General features: G+C 32.1%; 1 protein-coding gene across 7 annotated transcripts in view; it reads right to left on the bottom strand.

Moving 5' to 3' along the window:
* LOC143200173 (fibronectin) overlaps positions 1-27,726 on the bottom strand; it is a 154,958-nt gene that overhangs the window by 72,286 nt on the left and 54,946 nt on the right. For all 7 annotated transcript variants that reach the window (XR_013006652.1, XM_076410581.1, XM_076410578.1 and 4 more), the window contains exons 2-3: positions 13,271-13,315; positions 3,537-3,715 (exon numbers count right to left, since the gene is read on the bottom strand). Coding sequence is in view for 6 of the 7 variants with exons in the window: in XM_076410581.1 (XP_076266696.1) it covers positions 3,537-3,588 (52 nt within the window). In the remaining variant the exon portion in view is untranslated. The remainder of the gene's footprint in view (positions 1-3,536; positions 3,716-13,270; positions 13,316-27,726) is intronic.

Genomic DNA, 27,726 nt, shown 5'->3' with positions numbered 1-27,726 from the left:
ACTTGAAATAGCGTACAGCTACCTTTTCCCAAACCATTTTCACTAAATACATAAATGTTTAAGAATATTCAAGGCCTATTGTTAAATATAGTATATTAGAGAGCCTCCGTTGTTCCATTTTAATTAAATTATAATAAGTCATATTTAAAGCAATTTCGCAATACACCTGAAGCCTCACTAATTGGATTACCTGTCTGTAAAATATCATAGAAAATTTACGAACTACCGTAATCAAAATTTCCATAAAGAGATTATATGATATCACAGTGGAAATTTAATAAAGATTATCGTGATATGAATAGAGCAAGTTAATCTAATAGTATGTAATATCCCGCGTTGATCTAAATCAAGTTTATATCGATAATGGAATTATATAGTTTAGTATGTTCGGTAGGTAAACAAAGTCTCTGTCCTTAAGCTTTGATATTAATTGAAGTTAAAGGGAAAGTTCACAGGCAAAAAGACGGGGATTATGAAGAATTTTACGATGAATCGAACGGTGATATAATAATTTTTATACAATCCTTAGTTTTTAAGTTATACAGTGAAAATTGTTTTTAAAAAAATTAATGGATATCAGTATTTATTACATATCTTCAAAGCTATAACAGTTACTAAATAATGTGTGCTTCATTTTACATTTTTTGACATTTTGAGTTTTATCTTCATTTGAAAGATAATATTTTTTGTTCCACATGGAAATAATTAAAACAATAAACAGTTGCCAAAGCAATAGCAATTAAGCTCAATGACACAATCGCAGACATAATCGTTTATTGGACGTTGTTGACAATTCAAAAGAAACCGAGTATATATATATATATATATATATATATATATATATATATATATATATATATATATATATAATATATGTAATTTTCTGGTTTATGAGAAAAATTAACTAGCGTGACTGCCAACGTAAATATGATTTATGTTACCCACAATCTATTAATTATCTTTATATTTTTAAATAATTCCCCTCGTGACTATCGCCGTTTATTTTGGCGGGTTTTATATACTCGCATTTCATGCCGTTTCAATCTACAACGACATAGTGACTCAATAAGACGAGCAATTTGTTTTTGTTCATTGCTAAATGCCGAAATTGCCATGATCTGCTGCTGCTTGTTTTCTATATTCCTGCATAGAAGAAATATTTTTTTATTATTTAAAGTGTTAGCCGTTTGATTCTGTACATCTTTTGGCAATATTTCAGGATATTTATGGATGCGATCCTAAAAAAAACTGTTTATACTTTGAGAAAGACCATTCTTCGAGCCATTTTCTAACTTCTTCTAAATTGGCGAAGTACTGCTCTGCAAAGGCGTGTCCCGTTGAAGTACTTTCAACGCTTCCTTGATCGGTATTGCTTTATGTGACTGGAAAATGACTTTACCGTATCAATGAATGATCATTGAATGGTTCAAATTGATTATTTGTTGTTAGTAGCAATCACTACTAACTGTTACACCAGATTTCAACTGTTCATAATACACCACGCCACTCTGGTCTCACCAAACACACAGCATTGTTTTTCAACCATGACTGACTTTTTTAAAGATTTTCATCGCTTTTTCTATTGAACTGATTTTCACCATTGTTCGTAATTTGTAACTAATCGTCTCTTGGGCCACCTTTAACTCTCCTGTCAATTATTTCTGAGTTTGGGTCTTCATCTAATAACTCTTGTAGTTTCACATCGTAAAACCTTTTTCGGGCTACCAGAATACTCTTGTCTTATCTTCCACATCTAACTCACCACTTTTGGAGCATGCTCATATTTATGACGGTGATACTTTCGAAAAATATAACATGTATAGCTTTGAAGTTTGATGTCATATTTATCAAGTCGTATCATTGTATACTTAGGCCTAGAACTGCTAGAAAAACCGGTAATGAATTTCTGATACACCAGGTACATTGTTTTTTCCTTTACTTAAAAATGCTTGATCATCCGGGACGATGACAATCCAATAACACGTAATACTTTCTAGTTTTTTTTTATAAACATTATGAATGAGCCTTTAATAAAAATATTGGAATATTTTTTATGATTCCATACAATTCCTGCTAGAACAACTCAGTTATCATCGCTCCTTACTGAGAGAAAATCACTTTTGATATTGTAACAACCATAAGATTATTATTAACTTTTATGGCATCAAATGAGGTCGACGTAATATCATAAAAAACCTTTTAGATCTGAAAAAAGTGTACCATAAATAATTTTATGATACACAACGTCCATGTCGTGCATAATAAATTGACAAAATAAATGAACGCTGTATGGTAAAATCGTTTGTGTAATATTTCTCATGTTACGTTTTAAATTATCTATTAAATTTTATTCTATCACTGCACCGTTGTGGATTTGATAATGGATAATTGAAACGCGAAGTTATAAAATCTGGCCCGGCCAAATAGCGGCAGTCACGAGGGATATTCTTATACACGAGGGCAGTCCTATAGGTACTCAGCCTAACAAAGAAAAACGAAAATTTTGGAATATTGGCGTTTTATTTCTCAGCATCTCCTTTTAGCTCGATACAATTGACTTCTTAAAGGGGGTCGCACGAGGATAAATCTGGCAAATACGGTGGATCCGGCCCCTAGCGACTATTTCCTGTTCTCAGATCGCTGGGAAGAAATATTCTTCTAATGAAGAGGTGATCGCCGAAATTGAGGATTATTTTGAAGCAAAGGACAAATCGTACTACAAAAATGGTGTCGAAAAGTTGGAGGGTCGCTATAATCAATGTATCACCTTTGAAGAGAATTAATAAATATGCGGGTTCATCGTGTGCAGTCCACTCGGATGACTGTCGATCGGACTTCGGAGTGAAATGAAGGAGCCATGTTTCATCCATTGTCACATATCGACGCAAAAACTCAGGTTTATAACGCTTGATCATCATTAAACACTGCTCCGAATCATCAATTCGTCGTTGTTTATGGTCAAAAGTGAGCTCGCGTGGCACCCACTTTGTGTAGAGCTTTCCATACCCAAATATTCGTTCATGAATGATATGACGTACACGTTCAGTTGATATCTTTAGAGTGTCTGCTATTTCATTCAATTTCAATGTGCGGCCATTCAAAATTATTTTGTGTCTAAACTTAGCATATCAATCTGTGATGGCTGATTTTTTTGGGGCAGGGCCCGGAAACTCAGCATCAGGGCAAGTTTTTCCTTCAACTGTATTTTTTCCCTTCAAAAAGTAAATTTTTATCGCGAAATTCTTTTTTATCAATTTTTTTCACTTTTAAGGGTTAGGGCTAACAAAAAAACATACCGATTTAATTCTAGTAGCGCCATCTATGTGTCAGGCCGGGGACTTTTCAATTGACCTGTTATATTAGATATATAATGGCATATATATGGTAAAATTAAAAGAGATATTTCGATTCTTTCGTTTCGTCATTGAGTCGCCTTCATTGGAAGATGCGTCGATTAAAAAAACACTTGAAAATATCAAACTACCAACAGCAGGCATTATTTAATGATACGCTATACTCTACGCCATTCTACTCACCTGCTAGACTGAGTATACTGAGGAGCAGTATCGCAGTAGGCAGTAAGCACATATTAACTGAACACGGAGCCCTGCGGAGCACCCGGCATGGCTGCGGCGCTCCCTCCTCATTCAGAAAGACCACGAGCAGTCGCCAGACTGCTGACACATCACTCTCGACTTTGTAGTTCTAAGCGCATCTGAAATAAATCGAAAACAACTTGAAATAACATCATATTTATACAGAAACACGAAGTTATATTTGGTGATGATCGAATTTCGATCGATGTTCACCGATTTCTCTGTCAGTTATGGATCCATTTTCAAAATTCTTTTTTTATTCGAAAGAGCGCATTTCCGAGATGGTTCCATTGGTACCAAGTCAGGTTCTAACGGGGGAAGGGATGAAATAGAGGGAGAACCTCTAATTTCAAAGGCACATAAAAGTTTTCACATTTTTTTTATCTAAAATAATCAGATATTTGGGTATAATTTTAATAATGTTAATTAGCCTCTCTACTACATGTATTTTATATTCTACTATGTAGATACAATTTAGCTTAATACTTATCTAAATCTATTTATCTATTTGCAATATTATTTTAACTGTTACCATCTGATCAGTTTGAAGTCGATGACGAGCTCAAAAAATATAAGAATAATAGTAGAATTTTGAAATATATACACAAAATGAAATTACGAACAAAATGGACGTAGTTTGTAGCTCATTAGAAGGATGGGATGAAAAGCGGCTCCAACATTTCACTCCGAAGTCTAATCGACAGTCATCCGAGTGGACTACACACGATAAACCCGCTCCAAAGCTTGGGAAAACTCAACAGTCAGCTGGCAAGGTTATGGCGTCTGTATTTTGGGAAGCGTATGGAATAATTTTCATTGACTACCTTGAGAAAGGAAGGACAATCAACAGCGACTATTATATAGCGTTGTTGGACAGTTTGAAGTGTGTCAAACATCTATGAATTGGGCTTCGAATTGCTTCCTCATCCACCGTATTCTCCAGATCTGGCCCCCAGCGACTATTTCCTTTCCTCATATCTCAAAAGAATGCTCGCTGGGAAGAAATTTTCGTCGAATGAAGAGGTGATCGCCGAAACTGAGGCCTATTTTGAAGCAAAGGACAAATCGTACTACAAAAATTGTATCGAAAAGTTGGAGGGTCGCTATAATCAGTGTATCACTCTTGAAGGGAATTGTGTCGAATAAAAAAAACTAATTGTGCCAAAAAAATGTGTTTTACCATAGTAGGCCGGGTACATTTGTATTGTTATAACGCTATTTTTGCTTAAGATTTTTATTTACATTAGTATTTTTTTTAGTCGGAGTCAAAATAAATCAAAACTTTTGATGCGGTAACGTTGCATTATACATTTTTGATGACGTGCATTGGCTGTATTATTGGTACATTTAATCGCACTGATATGAATAACAAAGCAACAACCTTCCCTGGGCTGGTGTTCGGTTTGTTGTCTTTGGAAACATCGGTTAAATCGCACCGACCAAGTAATCGTTGTCATTTTATTGATACGATTTCGAGGTAAAATAACAGGCGTGATAAAACGTCGCCCGTCCCGGCTTCATGTATCGATCGATAAGTTACCCCGGCGATTATTTTAAAACTTATATTTTGACGAGACCTTCGACGACAATCGATAGAATTGTTTTCATTGAAATATAGGTCATAGGATCAGCCGGTAAAATATTAACGAGGCCCGTGTAAATACGTCGATTGTGTATCATTAAATTACATTATCGCTACGTAATGGGGGCCTCCATAATTCCGTATAGATATTCTGTAATTCGTTTTTAATATGTGTAAAAGCGAGTTTTATTTGTTTTTATTTTCTTGATAAATATTTTTTCCTAACAAACAAAAACATGGTACCAAGGAAATCATAAAAGATCTGGTAGTTCAATATTTTAAACCTTTTAATTTTGGGTTGTAACAGGTCAAATGGAGAGTCCACGGCCTACCATTGTAAAACACATATTTTGGGCAAAATTAGTTTTTTTTATTCAACCTAATTCATTACAAGGGTGATTATAGTAACCCTCCAGCTTTTTGATAATATTTTTGTAGTACGATTTGCCCTTTGCTTCAAAATAGGCCTCAGTTTCGGCGATCACCTCTTCATTCGACGAAAATTTCTTCCCAGCGAGCGTTCTTTTGAAATCTGGGAAAAGGAAATAGTCGCTGGGGGCCAGATCTAGAGAATACGGTGGATGATGAAGCAATTCGAAGTCCAATTCATGGATTTTTGCCATAGTTTTCACTGACTTGTGACTTGGTGCATTATCCTAGGGAAGAAACACTTTTTTTCTTAAATATGCGGCCTTTTTTCGGCGATTTCATTCTTCAATCGGTCCAATAACGCTATGTAATAGTCGCTGTTGATGATCATTCTTTTTCAAGGTAGTCAATGAAAATTATTCCATGCGCATCCCAAAATACAGATGCTGTAACCTTGCCAGCCGACTGTTGCGTTTTCCCACGCTTTGAAGCAGGTTCATCGTGTGGAGCAATGTTTCATCCATTGACACATATCGACGCAAAAACTCGGGTTTATTACGATTCATCTCCAAACACTGCTCCGAATTATCAATTAGTCGTTGTTTTTTTGGTCAAAAATGAGCTCGTGCGGCACCCACTTTGCACAGAGCTTTCTTATACCCAAATATTCGTGAATGATATGATGTACACGTTCAGTTGATATCTTTAGAGTGTCTGCAATTTCATTCAATTTCAATTTACGGTCATTCAAAATCATTTTGTGAATTTTTTAAATGTTTTCCTCGGTAACGACCTCTTTTGGGCGTCCACTGCGTTCACCGTCTTCATTGCTCATTTCACCACGTCTAAACTTAGCATACCTTGATGGCTGATTTTCCTGGCGCAGTTTCCGTAAATTCGACATCAAGCCAAGTTTTTGCTTCAACTGTATTTTTTCCCTTCAAAAAACAATGTTTTATCAACTCGCGAAATTCATTTTTATCCATTTTTTTTCTCAATAACAAAAGTTGCTTCACTCCAAATGCTATAATTCACAAACTAATGACCCGACAGTTGTCAAATTTATACGCGCATCTTTTGAGGGTTGGGGCTAACTAAAAAACATATTAATTTTATTCTTATAGCGTCATCTATGTGTCAGGCCGGAGACTTTTCTATAATTTTGTTATTAATTATCATATTTAATTTGGTGAAAAAATTTAAAAAATATATATAATGAACGTGAATTAATAAATAAACCACTTTTTACATTAAATAAATTAAATGTAATCACCGGGGTCTGAACAACCAGTGTTCTGTCCATTTGTTAACAGGGAATTTTGCCATACCGTCTGTGCCGCAAACTGAATGCGATATTAAAGGGAACAAACGCGTAAAAGCTTCAGTTTTAGGTTGGAGTTGGTTAGGGTGAATTTTAATAAAACATACCAGAAATAGTTTAGCACGATATGAATAACCGGCATTTGCTATTCGTTTTTTTTTATTATTCATGTTTCAGTCGAAACGGGCCGTACGAATTAATATTACGTATTCCATTTCTGCCAAATATTTTAATTAATAACAATTTACCGAGTTCTAGGTAATTTTGATTAAGTTTTAATTACACTTTTTTAATTACGAATATTGTCTTCAAGATGTTGAATGGTTTGGGGCTTATTGACATAAACTTTTGATTTTAAAAACCCCATAAGAAAGGTCTGGTGCTGTTAAATAGGGAGATCTGGCTGGCCATGCTAAATTGCCACCTCACGAAATTATTCTTCGTGGAAGAACATCTTTCAATAATTGAATTGTTGAACGAACTGCTGTGTGTGCTGTGGCCCCATCTTGCTGAAACCACATGTCCTCTAGTCCTTGCTCTTCCATTTCAGGCACAAGAAAATTTAGAATCATGTGTTGGTAACATTCAGCAGTAACAGTAATTGCAACACCTTGGTCATTTTCAGAAAAATAGGGACCAATGATGTTTCCAGCATAAATACCACACCATAGAGTTGTTTTTAGCAGATGCAATGATGTTTCGTGAATTAATTGAGGATTCTGTGATTACCAAAACCGACTGTTCGTTTTATTGACGTGGCCATTGAGAAGGAAACGGGCTTCATCGCTCATTATAAATTTAGACGAATAATTTCACCAGACAGTTTTAGGATTGCATTACTGTACTGTATTTTTGGACTAACTGACTTTTGTACTGGAATATTTTCAAATTAATTTTCAAAATTCGGTTTAAACTGCGTGCAGAAATATAGAAATTGATATTTCTGGAGACTCTGCAACATGATCACGCTCCAGAGCCTAGAGCGTTACGAGACGTTCGTTGTCTTCCAGAACAAGGCCTGTCTGCTGTCATACCCTCCTTTCGAAAATTCGCATGAAAACGATAAATTGTAGTTTTGTGAGCAGCTGGACCATTAGGACAGCTTTGACGCAATTTCCGCTGAGTGCCAATAATAGAACGATTAATTTTCAATAAATATTGTCACTATTTCTGCTCGTTCTTGTGGCGTATATTTATACACAATAAAATTTGGACGTCTACACAACACAATGGTTAAAGCGAAACTGAGCTAAAGGTCACATAACCCAGATGGCGCGCAATCAAAATAGCAGCGGGACTTTTGCCCCATCTATCTATAAAATACACTCAAATTATTCATTAAATCATCTTTTAAACATGTTCAATCAGTCATTAGAATAAGTTTTATAAAATTTATAAAGTTAAATAAAGTTTTGACCTGGCATCAATTTCATCATCATCTAATTTCGTAAAATGGTATTTATTTATTATCATAATTTTGGAATAATGAAAATATTTTTTTATATTATAGTTACAATAATTAGTCCTTAAAGATATAGAGTGTTATATTATAAAATGACTTGAATTTCTAAGGACATAAATGTGTTGTAACTGAATCAATAAAACTAAAAGCTTGTTCTAGTAACTCCAAATACACATTTCTATTTATAATGTGGAACAAAGATATAAACAGAACAATATAAACAGGGATTTGTATGAAAAAACGAGTTATTCACGATATACATCATAAAGAAGCACCTGTTACTATCTTACATAGCAAATTGGAAACAATTTCATACTAGAACTCCCGATATCCTTTATACAAACCCCAAGTATGCGTGGATGAACGCTACAAACATCAGCGTTATTATAAACGAAGATATTTTCGCGTATTTTATACATAAATGTGTTCAGCTTTAAATGAGTTTCGCTTAAATATGGACAGATTTCAGCATAAACTGCTTTATTCCACTTGAATAGCATTAAACGCATAAAACAAAACCGTATAAGCCTTTAGTGTGTTTGACGTTGATACCATGTGACCGTTTATGATTTCTCTGCGTCATATTTTGCGTCACAACAATTTTAATACTATCGTAGAAATTATTTTAGGTGAATGTGTTTTATAAATGACAGTTACAATGTACTTTATGTTCGAAAAACATTGTTTAGATACAATTTAAAACTCATATAGTTTGAAAATACAGTAAGCTTTGTGTATAACATGAAAATTTATAAAAAAAAAACTGGTTTTTTGTAAAGAAAAATGTATATTTAATTATTTTCCTGGTTAATAATTTGTAGTATGCATAAGCAATATAATTAAATATATTAGAAATATTTCTCTAAGGAATATTTTTTCATTTTAAAGAGGACTTTTAGTGAGATATAGTTTATTATATATGTTCAACAATTTTCTCCAACATTTTCCAATCTTTCTGACAACATTGCGACGCTATGGCGAAAGAACTATGTTACTTTGGCAGATATATAATAATTTATACTTTTTGGTATTTCTTCAGCATTTTAAAATCGTACACAGGCCAAACAAGTCTGGTGAGTACACTGGATGTTGCAGAACTCCGTAATGGAGCTGCAAGAGGTGTTACAGACTCTTTTTTGCAACAATACACTATTTAATTGTTGACCTGACGTCTGCAGTTAGAGTCATATTTGGTGTTAATAGTTCCTATTACGCTGCATCTTGCTAATCCCACCATGTGCACATTAATACTTTATAGCCATTAATAATCCATTTCGGTATCAATGTAGATGGCTCTCATGGACTAACTCATGTCTTTTTGTACTTAAGAATGTCACTGTAGATCCTTTTTATCTGCAGTCACAACACACCACAAATAACTCCTCTTCTTTGTCTAATTTGATGGATTCATCACATTTTAGATGAACGTGTTTTATAAATGACAGTTAACATTAGCTACAATGTGTATTATGTTCGAAAAACATTCTTTAGATACAGTTTAAAACTCAAATTTGAAAATACAGTAAGCTTGTGTATAACATGAAAATGAATAAAAAAACTGTTTTTTTTTAAGCAAAATGTATTTTTAATTATTTTCCTGCCTAATAATTTGTAGTATGCATAGGCAATATAATTAAATATATTAGAAATATTTCTCTAAGGAATATTTTTTTCATTTTAAAGAGGACTTTTATTGAGATATAGTTTATTATATATGTTCAACAGTTTTCTACAACATTTTCCAATCTTTCTGACAACATTGCGACGCTATGGCGAAAGGACTATGTTACTGAATGGTACATTGAAGTTGTTTAGCAATTATTTACTTAGATATTTCACATTTTCACCAATAAACATCTCTGATTGAAATAAATAAAAGCTGTTAATACATTGTCTTCAATAGTTAGGAAATCTAAAACAGCCCAAACCAATAATCCATCGAAAAGGACGATTATTTATTTACTAAGGACACTCAACGTAACAACCCTAATTCGAAATCGCTCTAATAATAGGCAGGTATCGTCCGAAATAGAGTTAGAAAAATGGAAGCCCACAAAAAATGGGTCATCGGGGAACAATCCCGAAATGTTCCTAAATGGAAACAAAATTTAAATTTCACCGAAGCCAAATATAGGGCGGAATACTACTGGGCCCTATTATCTCTAATTTGTTTCTGTTTTTTTTTTATTATTTCATAACTTCGTCTTCACGAGAGTGTTTTGAACGTAAACCGTCCAGGAAGAATTACATAAAAAGATACGTCGATTCGTATTATTGATAGGTCTGTGAAGCACATATTTTAGTATTTAATTTTTCAGGAATGGTAAGAACATAACCAAACTTTTATGAAGCATAACTAACACATTAAAATCTATAATATCTCCTATAGGATATTAAAATTGTGTATATCTTTTTGCGTAACTTTGGGGTAATATTAATATCGTTTTAGTCAATTTCCGCATTCTAATTATTTACGAGATCAATAGACTGGTTTCAGTATGATATATACTAATGAAATCATACCCAAAATATTTTAGATTTTCTTATAGTTTTCGAATGTGTTTTCTCCCATTGTTAATTTATTAATGTTGCTAATCATCAACTAAAATATTACTTATATTTCCCAACAAGATGCTTAGAGCTTTTAGGACATCTCCCTACGCCCAACTTGATCACAAAATCTATGATTTGTGTAATACATATTTTAGAATTAATTCCATTTAAGATATAATTTAGAAGATTAACTCAAATTATAAACGCTTAATATTCATCGAGAATTTATCGGAAATATACGGATATTTTTAGAAAATCGCTACCATATACTATAAAATATATTCGTATATCAGTATTTGCTTTAGATTATCAAGTACAAACACGTTTTGAATAAATTCCCCCATTTCAGTCCCTTTTCAATTTCAATCTTTTAGCTTTCCTCGTCTGCCAAGTATTCGGACCGTTTTTTCTGCCTCTGGACCTTATTAATAGTATCATATGGTGATGGAGAATATTTCATTTTATTGTCGGAATTTTCTAAGTGATGATCTCTATAATTTTAATGAAAAAATACTTTATAAAATGTCTTAAAACGGTTTTTTTACTTATTCTTATTTATACACCTTTGGTTTATTTTCAGGTTAGTTGCAAGCTAATATTTATAATAATTGAAATAGCATCACGTTAGACAAAATGTTAAGCTGCAGTCAGTACTTTTTAATAATCAGTTTAAGCGAACTATACTGATTAATCAAATATATTGATCTATTAGTGAATAATAGGCTTATTTGGATTTATGAAAAAGCGGCCAAAACAAAGTTCTACGATTAATTGCTAATGCTTATCGCTACGCTGAGATGGGAAACTACGAAAAGCTCTACGATGACTTCCAAATCAAATGGATATGCAAGGTGATCCAAAATTTCACCTTAAGTCAAAGAATAAGGTTATTAAATCGCAGCAACGCGGAAGTAATGCAGATACTGTACAACATGCAGGAAATCACAGAATTCAAGCAATCTAATAATTTAATTATTATAACATTATCACAAATAATAACAAATTTTTCTGAGATTTAAATACATTTTCATTATATGATCAATTGACTTGCAAACATTCCCACAAAACTCAAATTTCAAACTAAGATATAAGGAGGATTACAATTTCATATACCTCCAATGTATTAATGATGATGGAGAGCTTAAAAAAAGTTGTTTACCATAGATTTCAATACTTTTTTACCCACTAATTAATTAAAGTTCAGTTAATCATCAGGTAAAATAGAACAAAACGATATCTAATTGCACATTGTGGAATACAAACATGTCCGTCAAAATAAATACAGTCCGGTCACCGCTATTCCAGCCAATCCACGCGATAGTATTTCGTAAACAAAATTACTGCAACTGCTTGTTGTACAACGAGACAATTTTTGTTAAAATTTCCGCTTCTTATTACAAGAGCCAACACGGTGTGTTTACGCAATCTACCAAAGAGCAGTAAAAATATTGGCAAATAGTGGCTTGATGAATAAATAATATGAATTTCTTTCATGTATTTAGAAAGGAATCTAGTCACAACACTTCAAACAATATATTGGACAACGAATAACTCTTGACCTTTATGGAATCGTTTGAGAGCAATTTACATCATTAAAAGGGTTCTGCAGAGATTGAGACAAACAACCAGGGCTTGGTTCATCTGCACACAACAAAATTTTTGAGTAACCTGCACTGTCTTTGCCCTTTTTGGAAGTAAAAATAGCAAAATATGACGAAATGTTTTCAAAGCACAATATATTTGAGTAAATAAACAGATGATAGATAGACCCAGAACGTTCTATGGATTGATGGGCACGGTGAGAAGTACGGAAATAATAAAAGACCTCAATATTGAACCAGGGGAAGAGTACAGGAAATAACTCACCTTGTAGTTAGTCAATAGTTCATAAAATACTATTTTATATCCCCAATAACTGTTGTAAAAAATACATCAACATGTATTCCTCAGTTATGAAAGTATAATAACTTAAACTATAGTTTACACTAAAGGTATACACTTTATATAAGTTCGTATGGTTTGGTTTGCTTCAATTTTCTGATGTCCTGCGCGTTGTCCACTAGTTGTATTGCTTCCACGTTACTATGATTTAGTAATATTCTTTCTTAAGGCGAAATCTTTGGTAACTTGATTTCGACGTCATCGTGCAGTTCTTCGTTAGCTACGTAGCGATATGCATTGGTAATTAATCGAAGAATTTTGTTTTGACAGCGTTGGATGACTAGTTGACTTGAATTTTGAGTGCAACCCCATATTTGCACCCCATAAATCCAAATTGGCTTTACGATTGTCTTATAAGTCAACCTCTTTGAATAACAAACTTAATAACATAATATGTAAACGTCCAAAATTAACCGACAATACTTATCACTGACTATAAGACTTACCTACTAATTAGACATGATCCATTTTGTTTGCTTCTGCCATAAAATCTGAAAAGAAAAACAAATAAACTTTCAACGATGCACATCAGATGTTAATTTCGACAGAAAATACGTTTTAAATTTAGATCTAATTAAGAACGGTCCGTGTTTATATCGCGAACGTCTGCCCGATGGTCTTCCACTTCGAGATATTGGGAAAACAAACAATTTCTAAAAATAATTTCCATGCACTTTCGTGGGGCGTTTAAGACGAGCGAGCTCTTTGCTGAGTTCTATATCGAGCTTGCCATGATTTTCTGACTAACGTGCTTTACTCGTACAGCTTCAACAAAATATTACTTACTGTGATATGGAAATATTGAAATGTATATCAATTATGTTCAAGAAATAGATCGTTATTTGTGTTATTGTTCAAGAACTAAATATAGCTATATTAAAAAAGCAAATCAGTTGCAAAAAAAAACAAATATATATTGTGGCATTTTATAGGAGCAACACAAACTGTAATTTTAGAGGAAATATCTTCTCTATATATGTGTAGCGCTTTTTTATGTTCTATTTATTATGTACTTATATATTCCTCTCTTTATACCTCTGTATATCTTTATATATCTCTCTCTTTCTAAATTTATTTCTCTTTCTATCTTTTCCTCTCCGTCTTTCTCTTTCTCTATCTCCTTTAATTTCTCCCTCTCTCTTCATTTCTCTCTTTTACTCTCACTATCGTACTCGTCCGTCAAATATTTTTAATTTTGAAATCAGATGAAAAACTTCAAAACAAAAGAAGGGAAGTTTTTTTTTTATAACATCTTTATTAGATACGCTTAGTACAATCTTAATTTACAATTAATTTGTTACTACTTTTCCTATGTACTTGGATTAATTAACAAGCAAGACGAGTGCGAGAAAATACATCAGTATGTATTCCTCAATTATAAAGTTATAATTATTTATTAATTATTAACTTATAGCTATAGGTTACACTAATATTACACACTAAATGTTCACACAAGTTTGTAGAGTTTTGTTCCTTTCAATCTCCTGACTTCCACGTTAGTATGATTTAGTAATCTTCTTTCTTCTTTCAAGGCGAAATTTGGGATAACTTCGCAAATCCATTTGATTTCCAGGCCATCGTGCAGTTCTTCATTGGTTACATAGTGATAGGCATTGGTAATCAATCGAAGAACCTTGTTTTGACAGCGCTATATGACTAACTGATTTGAATTTTTAGTGCAACCCCATATTTGCACCCCATAGGTCCAAATTGGCTTTATAATTGTGCTATAGATCAACCTCTTTAATTTTAGATCAAGCTGAGAGTATCTTCCGACTAACCAGTATAGTTTTTTTATTTTGATTCTAATGTGTTTTGCTTTTTGTCTAACGTGATGCTAAAAGAAGAGAAGTGAAGTTAAAATATATTAATATGTATTTTTTGATAGGAAGAAAATCACAATTATGAGTAAATCAAAAATTACTATTATTGAAGCAAGTCTTGAAATTTATATGGACAAATTGAATTAAATTATGGGGACGTTCTGCGAATATTAATATAAATACAATACAAGTTTTCCAGAAACAAAGTCCTGAGAAGTATTGAAGGTTCATCCAGATACTACAGCACTGATTACTTATACCGAGACCTTCAGATACCAACTGTCACTCAGGAAATCAAGAGAATTGTAAGTAGGCATAAAGAGAGGCTCCATTCTGATACCAATATCGAAGTAATACTAGTCTCGTATCACATCAGAACAGAGCAGAGGCGCATTTAATAGAAAAATGGCTATGTTAATACACAAATTTATTACACGAGAGTCTAAGATAGGGTCGATGGCTTCTCCTGGGTATATACCTAGATTAAGTTACCGTAAAGACAAATTGTAGGTTAGTCGGCAATCACTAGTAACATTGTAATAAATAAATTACGTTATTTATATTAATATTTTTAAGGGTTAGTTTGACCTAACTAAAAAGAAACAATAGTATCTGCATTCTTACAAAATTAAGAAAGAATAAAACGTAAATTACAAACAACTTGATATTAAAATATTACTCTACTTTTGTTATAATGAAAATACTTTGAAAGTTGCATTTTTATTCTGACCACCTTTAAAAATGTTATTTTATATATTAATTTTACATTGGTCAGATACTGTAGTACAAAATATGCGTGATATTTTTGTTTTGAACCGGTGAAAGAGCAGTAACCTTTCTCCGCTAACAAAGTAAAAATCCAACGTCAGACAAAAATCGGATGATGCGAAGTTCTAATGTATTTCCGTTTCCTTTTCGCTGGTCCATTAAAGAATGACGTGACCTTTTTAGGCTATATTAAATTGTCCCCGCGATGGATGACACCAAATCCATTACAATAATAGAATAGAAAGCTTTTAATGTATATTTAATCGAAGGCTTGGTATTGATTTGTATGTATTTATATATATTTTGGGATTTTCTCGTTTTGATTTTGGTTATTATGTATTAATAATAAATATTAATTAGCGTCAGGTATAGTTTATGATATAAAAAAGCGAAATATATTTTTTTTTGAAAATAAAGTTTATACTGTATAACATAAATATTAAGGATTGTATAAAAATAATTATATAATTAATTGATTAAGAAAAGAATTCTCTACAATCCTTGTAAGTTTCGTTAGCTTGAAGTTACTTCAATAGAAATGGCAGCAAAATTTGGGAAAATTGCAAAAAATCACCAATTTTCACGACTATATATATGGAAAAAGTGCCGAAACGGATGCCCCCTCCGATAAGGATAAAACACTTAAAGTATACGTATTTCGAGGTGAAAGGAATGAAAATCCTAGTTAAATTGCACCAGAATTTATATTTTTTGGGATATGTGATAAAAAACTGAAATCCAGCCATTTTTTGAAAATACAGTTTATACTGTACAACATAAATATTAAGGATTGTACAAAAATAGTTATATAACTGCTCGATTTAGAAAAAAATTCTCTACAATCCTTGTAAGTTTGGTTAGCTTGAAGTTACTTCAATAGAAATGGCAGCAAAATTTGGGAAAATTGCAAAAAATCGCCAATTTTCACGACTATATATATGGAAAAAGGGCCGAAACGGATGCCCCCTCCGATAAGGATAAAACACTTAAAATATACGTATTTTGAGGTGAAAGGAACGAAAATCCTAGTTAAATTGAACGACAATTTATATTTTTTGAGATATGTGACATAAACTGAAATCCAGCCGTTTTTTGAAAATACAGTTTATACTGTATAACATAAGAATTAAGGATTGTATAAAAATAATTATATAATTAGTTGATTCAGAAAATAATTCTCTACAATCCTTGTAAGTTTCGTTAGCTTGAAGTTACTTCAATAGAAATGGCAGCAAAATTTGGGAAAATTGCAAAAAATCGGCAATTTTCACGACTATATATATGGAAAAAGGGCCGAAACGGATGCCCCCTCCGATAAGGATAAAACACTTAAAATATACGTATTTCGAGGTGAAAGGAACGAAAATCCTAGTTAAATTGCACCAGAATTTATATTTTTTGGGATATGTGATAAAAAACGGAAATCCAGCCATTTTTTGAAAATACAGTTTATACTGTACAACATAAATATTAAGGATTGTACAAAAATAGTTATATAACTGCTCGATTTAGAAAAAAATTCTCTACAATCCTTGTAAGTTTGGTTAGCTTGAAGTTACTTCAATAGAAATGGCAGCAAAATTTGGGAATATTGCAAAAAATCACCAATTTTCACGACTATATATATGGAAAAAGGGCCGAAACGGATGCCCCTCCGATAAGGATAAAACACTTAAAATATACGTATTTTGAGGTGAAAGGAACGAAAATCCTAGTTAAATTGAACGACAATTTATATTTTTTGAGATATGTGACATAAACTGAAATCCAGCCGTTTTTTGAAAATACAGTTTATACTGTATAACATAAGAATTAAGGATTGTATAAAAATAATTATATAATTAGTTGATTCAGAAAATAATTCTCTACAATCCTTGTAAGTTTCGTTAGCTTGAAGTTACTTCAATAGAAATGGCAGCAAAATTTGGGAAAATCGCAAAAAATCGCCAATTTTTCACGACTATATATATGGAAAAAGGGCCGAAACGGATGCCCCCTCCGATAAGGACAAAATTTGGGAATATTGCAATTAAAATATACGTATTTTGAGGTGAAAGGAACGAAAATCCTAGTTAAATTGAACGACAATTTATATTTTTTGAGATATGTGACATAAACTGAAATCCAGCCGTTTTTTGAAAATACAGTTTATACTGTATAACATAAGAATTAAGGATTGTATAAAAATAATTATATAATTAGTTGATTCAGAAAATAATTCTCTACAATCCTTGTAAGTTTCGTTAGCTTGAAGTTACTTCAATAGAAATGGCAGCAAAATTTGGGAAAATCGCAAAAAATCGCCAATTTTTCACGACTATATATATGGAAAAAGGGCCGAAACGGATGCCCCCTCCGATAAGGATAAAACACTTAAAATATACGTATTTTGAGGTGAAAGGAACGAAAATCCTAGTTAAATTGAACGACAATTTATATTTTTTGAGATATGTGACATAAACTGAAATCCAGCCGTTTTTTGAAAATACAGTTTATACTGTATAACATAAGAATTAAGGATTGTATAAAAATAATTATATAATTAGTTGATTCAGAAAATAATTTTCTACAATCCTTGTAAGTTTCGTTAGCTTGAAGTTACTTCAATAGAAATGGCATCAAAATTTGGGAATATTGCAAAAAATCACCAATTTTCACGACTATATATATGGAAAAAGTGCCAAAACGGATGCCCACTCCGATAAGGATAAAACACTTAAAATATACATATTTTGAGGTGAAAGGAACTAAAATCCTAGTTAAATTGCACCAGAATTTATAGTTTTAAAGTTATATAACATAAACTGAAAATCCAGCCATTTTTTGAAAATACTGTGAAACATAAATATTAAGGATAGTATAAACATAAGTAAACAATGGTTAGGTTCAGAAAATAATTATCTACAATCCCTGCAAGTCTCGTTAACTTGAGCTCACTTGAATGGAAATGGCAGCAAAAATGAAGTAAATGGCAAAAAGTGTTAAAATGCACACCCTCTCTGATAAGAATAAAACACTCAATATAGACGTATTTGGGGATAAAAGAAACAAAAATTCATGTTAAATTGCTTTATATTTAACTTTTTTCAAGATATATAAAAATAAATTAAAACTGCATGTAACTTTGAGAGTTTTAACGATTTCAACAAGAAATATTGAAACAACAACGTTCATTTAGTAATTTTTAAATAAAAATCATAACAATGGGTTGTTGTGTTGGGTTGGGTTGGTTAAACGGGTTAAATGTTAAATGGTTTGTGCGATTGTTGAAACGATTTGTTAACTAAAACCCTAAAATTACTCGGTACAATTTCAGCCCCACCAATATGTGTAATTTACCACGTCCACGTTTTTATTGCATCATTACGCGATGCTCTTTAAGCCGTGCACCGACCCATCGCCTCGACAGGTCGAATTTACGCCATTGCACGGCCACCGCTTCCGACTGGAAGGAAAAAAAAATAGTTTCGTTCGGGCATATGTCAGCGCTTAACATTTGAAAATAATCTGCGAGCTCGACAATTCGACATAGTGCATACCGAGCGGGCCATGTGTAATGCGGCACTTCATTATCATTTCAGGACGGCTGGAGTCCCTACCGCAGTCTAAAACGGGAATAAGCACGCGAACTCTTGAAGATCTGCCAAATCGGCGTATTCGATGCTTTCGTGGAGTTTTAGCGCTATTAAAATACACTAAATTAATCCTAACTCTTAGCTATTACTGTTTCAACCATTATATTTAGCTAAAAAGGGCGTACAAATAATTTTCAAGATAAAATATATGTATTTTTAGGTCAAATAAACGAACATCAATGTCAAATTGTCTTAAAATTTATATTTTCTTAGATATGAGACACATACATTAACGTCCACTTAAGTTTGGAACATATATTTTTCCCTACAGAAATTTACAAAATTATCAGAAATCTATTAATTTTTTAAAATACAGTTTTAACTGTGTAATTTAAAAACCATGGATTAAACGAAAATTCTAAGACAATCATTCGATCCAGTACAACATTCTTTACAAACTTTGTAAACTAGTTTTACTAAAATACAAGGGCTTAACTGGAAATGGCAAGAACAAGTATGCAAATGGAAAAAAATCACAATAAAATAAAATTAATCTCAAAATGGACAAATAAACAATTTGATATAAAGAAAAATCAACAACAATAAATATTTTTTAACACATTTTTATTTTTATTATATTTTAGAGACCAAAGGTGACATGAAAAACATTATACCACTATTCGACTCGACAGGAAATGAGTTATAAACGCTGCAACTAAAACATAAGCTCACTTTAATTACAACTTACTCGAATAATGAAAAAGAAGAAGCACGTGCTTATTACACAAAATAATTTGGCTTTTGGTATATAGTTACTCACGGTATATTATAGTATTATATATATAGTGTAGTATTATATAGTGTAATATTCAGAACAGTGTTATGTTTATACCTATCTCAATAGGTCACTAATTCATGTTAAGTATAAAGTATCAATCATTTAAAGGAATAAATCACTTTTAAAAAGATTTAGTATGCCGTAAAACAAATATTATAGAGATTAGAGATATAGAAGAATCTAATTTATGCCATTCTCAATTAATACACTACAGTTAGTCAAACGATATGAACATATTAAAACTATTTTAATAACAAAAAAGACAATCATAATTAACAAGAGACGCTAACAAATATTAGAAGCGAATGTAGGACAACTGATGACCTATCCTAAGGAAAAACAAACAAGGATTTCTATAATTTCTATCAAGTTGAAATTGCTGGAATATATTATCTTGGAAGACACAGTAACAAACAAAATCAGCATATCAAATATCATCGAATAATGTTTCATGTTTCAAGTTTATATGCATGTGAAAAACATAAAAATATGAAGAAATTACTTTTTCGCCAAATCTTTATTCTGTCAGAATCTTTTTTAATTATTACATCATACATATTTGATGAAGTCTTGTTGAATTCGAGAGCCTTTTGATTGTGCAAATTTTACTAATTACAATTAGCAACTGGATGAATTTTGGAAAAAAGTAAAATTATAATTTCTCTTTAGTCATTACCATTTCTTACTGAATATTCATCATCAGTAGTAGCAAATTTGGCTGATTGTCTTTTTATATATTACAGTTTAATTTCAAAAGAGGCGATAAATTATATACGCAAAGAAATATAACATATCGGAAAATAAATGTGAGTAATAAACACAGCAAGACACAAACCTTTCTTATATCTTAGAAATGCGAATGATGTTAGGCTGTCGTCTCATATAACAATACCGCCAGGTACCTTAGCAAGAACATTGATGCAAAAATACATTGGAACGAACACATTAAAAAAGAAAACACAGGAACTGGAATTAAAATATAGAAAAATAAATGGGTTAGTTGAAAGAAAATCTATAACAGGTCAATTAGAAATTTTTTTTTATTCAACATAATTGCCTTCAAGGGTGATACACTAATTATAGGGACCCTCCAACTTTTCGATACCGTTTTTGTAGTACGATCTGTCCTTTGCTTCAACATAGGCCTCAGTTTCGGCAATCACCTCTTCATTCGACAAAAATATCATCCCAGCGAGCATACTTTTGAGATCTGAGAAAAGGAAATAGTCGCTGGGGGTCAGATCTGGAGAATACGGTTGATGAGAAAGTAATTCGAAGCTCAATTCATGGATTTTCGCCATCGCTTTCACTGACTTGTGATATGGTGCATCGATTTGGTGAAGCAACGCTCTCTTTTTCTTTAAATGTGGCCGTTTTCGGCGATTTCGTCCTTCAAACGGTTCAATAACGCTATGTAATAGTCACTGTTGATGGTCCTTCCATTCTCAAGGAAGTCAATGAAAATTATTCCATGCGCATCCCAAAATACAGACGCCATAACCTTGCGAGCCGACTGTTGCGTTTTCCCACGCTTTGGAGCGGGTTTATCGTGTGCAGTCCATTCGGATGACTGTCGATTGGACTTCGGAGTGAAATGATGGAGCCATGTTTTATCCATTAGCACACATCGACGCAAAAATTCGGGTTTATTACGTTTGATCATCTTCAAACACTGATTCGAATCATCAACTGGTCGTTGTTTTTGGTCAAAAGTGAGCTCGAGCGGCACCTCCTTTGCACAAAGCTTTCTCATACCGAAATATTCGTGAATGATATGATGTGCACATTCAGTTGATCTTTAGTTCGTCTTTAGAGTGTCTGCTATTTCATTCAGTTTCAATTTACGGTTATTCAAAATCATTTTGTGGATTTTTTAAATGTTTTCGTCGGTAACAACCTCTTTTGGGTGTCCAATGCGTTCACCGTATTCGGTGCTCATTTCACCACGTCTTTATCCTTCTTTATCCTTCTATCTTCCTTCCTCTTTATCTTCCTTTATATTTTTTTTTCGACGGATATCTACGAAACCTTCGTGTACTAATTTTGAGATAAGAAGGAACGGAGATAATTGTTTGATTTTCTGCGTTTTAAACAGTTTTAAATTGGCAACTGGCAGTGTGAAAAGAGGAATACGATAATGATCCCAAATATGCTTAATTGCATTTTAATATTCGGAAAGTAACAATGACATAATATAATAAAAATATGTACATATCCCCTTTTAGATCGATATAGGGTCACGAAATATAACTTGGGCCCTGTATTTAGCTCGCAATTTTGAAACCTTTTTCATTCCTGACCACCGTATTTTAAGAGTATTAAAGTTGAATGATTGGGGATCGTGGAGGGATGAAATGCCCGTTCTTGACAGGCCTTCGGGCGCTTTTTTTTCGGTTATTTTTAGCCGATGGCGGGGAATTTTTTCGTGTAGAGCTTATATAAAGTTAGTCCGAAATAATTGGCTAGGTTTTTTTATACGAATACCTATTTTATGTGCCTGTCTATTCCTCAAAAGCCCTCTATTCACCCGGACCGAAAGGTGATTACTTCGGCATTTAAAGTTTACAATAGGCGTTCGTCTACCTTCATATATAAAAAAATTGGATGGTGGGTTATTAACTCTTCTTGATTTTGATATGAACATCATATCAATTATGATTCAGATGTAACTACGAACTCCAAAAAGCGACTAACTTAAAATTTAACTAACTTATACCGAAAAATTCGAAGCACCTCGTATAATAAGACCTCTCGCTGGCCAAAAACAGCTTTAAAATACAAAACTTCCAGGAATATCCTCGAGAAACTTCAGGACGAGGTAGAATGATGATTAAAATAACAAGTCGCCTTCCTGCCAATACTTTTAAGATACTTATTCAGAGTTTATTCAAGATATTGCTAACAAACCGACCTGCGTCAAGTAAATGTCAGTGGCTTTAACATTATTGAACTAACTGGAAGCAGTTGGTATTAATTATGAAACAGTTAGGAGAAAATTGACGCCAATTTATTGGATTGATTGTTCTTTATCTCTTTCTTTGTTTCCTGCGAGATGGATCGAATTGATTGTTGTTTTTCCATTCAGAGTTCCAAATAGTAAGGTCATTGAGTTAATGGTAATATTTTAATATAAAATTTAGCTATTAAATTCCATGATTTTGATATCTCTTTACATAAATTAACCGTTATTCATCTGACATGGAAGGCCCAAGATTACACTTTCGATATTTATTACTATTGTTTGATTTGAGGAACTCTACTACCAAGGTCAATCCAGCAATTTTAGGAACCTAGGTTTATGCTCGATTAAATTTTAACTGTGGGTTTTGAATGCAATGATGTGAAACTGTTGATTTTTTATAAAGAAAAAACGGCCCGAATGGCGAAAAGGTTCATAAATTGCAAGACATATTGGACGATAGTCCCAGCTCAAACTTTCAAAGAGCTCTCATTCTACTTTTCAAGTTCATTTGTTCAGATCAATGCAGCATAGCATGGCTAGCACATGATTTCGAAATGAAAATAAGTATAAAATTAAAATTTATAGTTCTCTCGATACTGTATCACCACGCTACCAGAAAGATTGGAGAAAGTTGTGGAAAATATATTGATTTATATATATAGTGCCTTTTTAAAATGAACATTGAACAATATATTGAATTTATAATGAACTAATATATTGAAAATTTTCACATATAATCTATTCAAAGTTATTTTGTACATACGTCATTTAAATTTGTGACATCAAAACATCGCAATGTTCAATCAACTCTAAGTTTTAGTCTATTTTGGTTTAGACATACAACAAAATTCTAAGCTAAATAAAATAATAGAATAAAAATGTTATCAAATATAATTTATTTTAGCATTATAGTACATCTTATAATTACAGTTAAGTATACAGCCGCAACAGTTTATAGGTTAGAGTTATAACCTCTTATCACTATTGCTTTCAAGAATTTTGCATACGTCTGGCAACCTGACGACTTTAACAGGCTAATTCGTTACGTCGAACTAATCAGCCAGCATTGCGTCTTACTGAAAACAGTTTGTCACTATAATGTTTCTTAAAATTAACTTAGCAAGAATAAACAAAATACCACTAATTTTTCAAAATAACATTATTTTTTGCAAACTTTAATTATATATTATCAGTTTTACGGCGTATTCCATGAATGAACGTCAGCCAAGTAAATGCAATGCATAATGATATCTATTCCTTATCTATTTAGAGCATAAAACAAAGTAAATAATAATAACTGAAACTAGTTTCTGTTTAAAATGTTGCAGATGTTTTACTTTTATCACTCCCCATTGTGAGTGGACGTACCAAAACGACTAAAAGTACAAGATTACCCTTACAATAATAGACCTGCCACTGTTAGAGTTTCTATAGTAAATGTAGAAGTTTTACCATCATGTGTTTTAACGACCGTTCCTATAGTTTTTGTTTCTCTTTAAGGTTTCGGTTATATTATCTTGTTTCTTTGTATTATATGGGTTTGTAGCACTTGTGTTCTTTAATTCCAATTGTCTTGATTAAAAATATCTATAAACTCTTCTATCGACAAAAAACCTGCATCCTGAGGTGGCAATTTAAGTTTAAGAACGATTGTTAATTTTTATGACGGAAATACGTTCATCGTAATAACCTAGTGAGATATATAGTGAAGACAAAATGAACAATATTAAAGATGTTTTTGACAAATTCGGCTTTTTTCGATGAATTTTCTCTCTCCTAGGTTTTCAATACCATTTTGTCATCGCTAGATATGTAGTGAAGACGTAATGAACAATATTAAAGATGTTTTTGACAAATTCTGCTTTTTTCGATGAATTCTCTCTCTCCCGGGTTTTCAATACCATTTTGTCATCGCTAGATATGTAGTGAAGACGTAATGAACAATATTAAAGATGTTTTTGACAAATTCGGCTTTTTTTCGATGAATTTTCTCTCTCCCAGGTTTTCAATACCATTTTGTCATCGCTAGATATATAATGAAGACATAATGAACAATATTAAAGATGTTTTTGACAAATTCGGCTTTTTTTTTCGATGAATTTTCTCTCTCCCAGGTTTTCACTAGCATTTTGTCTTCGCTAGAGTTTTATGGTAACTTTAGATATCGTAGTATCGTAGTAGTTTTTACCTCCAGTCACTATACTGTACAGAAAAGCTTTTTTGATTTTTGCCTTTTTTGTTAGCAATGGAAACGAAATATTAAGACATTTTGAAATGGTATTTTTAGTCAATTCGGATGATGGTCATGGGGTTGTTCCCTCGTTCTGGATCTTTACTATTGCATGAAATGTATGAATATAGCTAATTCATCAACTGCTCAGCTGTCTGGAGGTTCCTTGAGGGATTGAACTATATTTTAGTCCAATAATTTTTCAATTGGACCTTTTTGACCCTCCAAGTTGTAGTTTTTAATCATTGACATCAATGACAAATGTTTGAAACCGAAACCGACAACTGGGATATGATGAAGCAGCATCGTAATAGGTGTTTAACAAAATTTTTCAGCAGATTTCTTTAAACTAAACAACACGATGAACGTAGAGTATAAAATTTGGTGTGTTTCTTTAATAATTCTCAATAATATTTAATGGAGAAATATTATTTTATGTAAATAACTATCAATACCATCGAATTCAACAGTATTTCGTTGTATGTTTTTTTAAACTAAACTAAACGGAGCAAACAGAGCGAATACGAATTCGCTTAATTCCCCGCCAGAGATCATTAGACGTAAGACTCTTGATATCCCTATGAAGAAACTTCTTCATTATTCATCGTAAATATAGACAGAGAGACAGGGGACAACGGAAGTTTGTTGCCCTCGCTGTTAGGAATCTCATAGGAATTTATTTAACATAAAATAAAATATAATTTTGTGAATTAAGTAGCTGCTGTATATTTTGAAATAAATAATTAATGTCGACTGTTTTGTTATTAAGAAAATATAATGCTAAATAAAAAAATATTGAATATTTTAACTCATAATTGAGTGACGTGGATAACTTTATTGTTTCTAAATAGCTGCAAGCATACCCAAACTGATTAGGAAGTTGGTACAGCAGATGGAAACCTAAAATGAACCCAATACCCATTAAATTCTCTAATTAAAAGCAGCTCTTGTTGATTCAATTATACTAGCCATTGATAGTGGCCTAGTTAGTGTTTAATATAATAGAATATTCAATGAAACTAAAGTACACAATTTCTATCAAATGTTGATCGAAATCAGAATATGTAGTTTTGTCAACAATTATATTATTTGGTTTTTCTCCTATCTGTTCTTATTTCCAGTTTCCCTTTATCTGTCTTTTGTTCTCCATGTGCTATAAGTATCCCTCCGACGGTTATTTTCTTACTATGTAACAGCTTCAAAATACAAAACTTTCAGGAATATCCTCGAGAAACTTCAGGACGAGGTAGAATGATGATTAAAATAACAAGTCGCCTTCCTGCCAATACTTTAAAGATACTTATTCAGAGTTTATTCAAGATATTGCTAACAAACTGTGCCTGCGTCAAGTAAATGTCAGTGGATTTAACGTTATTGAACTAACTGGAAGCAGTTGGTATTAATTATAAAACAGTTAGGAGAAAATTGACGCCAATTTATTGGATTGATTGTTCTTTATCTTTTTCTTTGTTTCCTGCGAGATGGATCGAATTGATTGTTGTTTTTGCATTCAGAGTTCCAAACAGTAATGTCATATATTGTATTTATGCAGATGCAAAAAATGCAAAGTGTCTTTGTTATTAGAAATTAAATTTTAAGGATTTATAGATACTAATATTCAATTATTTAGTCAATAATAATATTTTAATATTAAATTTATCTATTAAATTCCATGCTTTTGATATTTCTTTACATAAATTAACCGTTATTCATCTGACATGGAAGGCCCAAGATTACACTTTCGATATTTATTACTATTGTTTGATTTGAGGAAATCTACTACCTAGGTCCATCCAGCAATTTTAGCAACCTAGATTTATGCTCGATTATATTTTAACTGTGGGTTTTGAATGTAATGATGTGAAACTGTTGATTTTTTATAAAGAAAAAACGGCCCGAATGGCGAAAAGGTTCATAAATTGCAAGACATATTGGACGATAGTCCCAGCTCAAACTTTCAAAGAGCTCTCATTCTACTTTTCAAGTTCATTTGTTCAGATCAATGCAGCATAGCATGGCTAGCACATGATTTCGAAATGAAAATAAGTATAAAATTAAAATTTATAGTTCTCTCGATACTGTATCACCACGCTACCAGAAAGATTGGAGAAAGTTGTGGAAAATATATTGATTTATATATATAGTGCCTTTTTAAAATGAACATTGAACAATATATTGAATTTATAATGAACTAATATATTGAAAATTTTCACATATAATCTATTCAAAGTTATTTTGTACATACGTCATTTAAATTTGTGACATCAAAACATCGCAATGTTCAATCAACTCTAAGTTTTAGTCTATTTTGGTTTAGACATACAACAAAATTCTAAGCTAAATAAAATAATAGAATAAAAATGTTATCAAATATAATTTATTTTAGCATTATAGTACATCTTATAATTACAGTTAAGTATACAGCCGCAAGAGTTTATAGGTTAGAGTTATAACCTCTTATCACCATTGCTTTCAAGAATTTTGCATACGTCTGGCAACCTGACGACTTTAACAGGCTAATTCGTTACGTCGAACTAATCAGCCAGCATTGCGTCTTACTGAAAACAGTTTGTCACCATAATGTTTCTTAAAATTAATTTAGCAAGAATAAACAAAATACCACTAATTTTTTAAAATAACATTATTTTTTGCAAACTTTAATTATATATTATCAGTTTTACGGCGTATTCAATGAATGAACGTCAG

The sequence above is a fragment of the Rhynchophorus ferrugineus genome, unplaced genomic scaffold, assembly GCF_030347505.1.
Source record: "Rhynchophorus ferrugineus isolate W39M unplaced genomic scaffold, kcgeb_rfMv2 rfM7, whole genome shotgun sequence".
In the NCBI taxonomy this organism is placed as follows: Eukaryota; Metazoa; Arthropoda; class Insecta; order Coleoptera; family Curculionidae; genus Rhynchophorus; species Rhynchophorus ferrugineus.
This window is presented reverse-complemented; position numbering and strand designations above follow the sequence as displayed.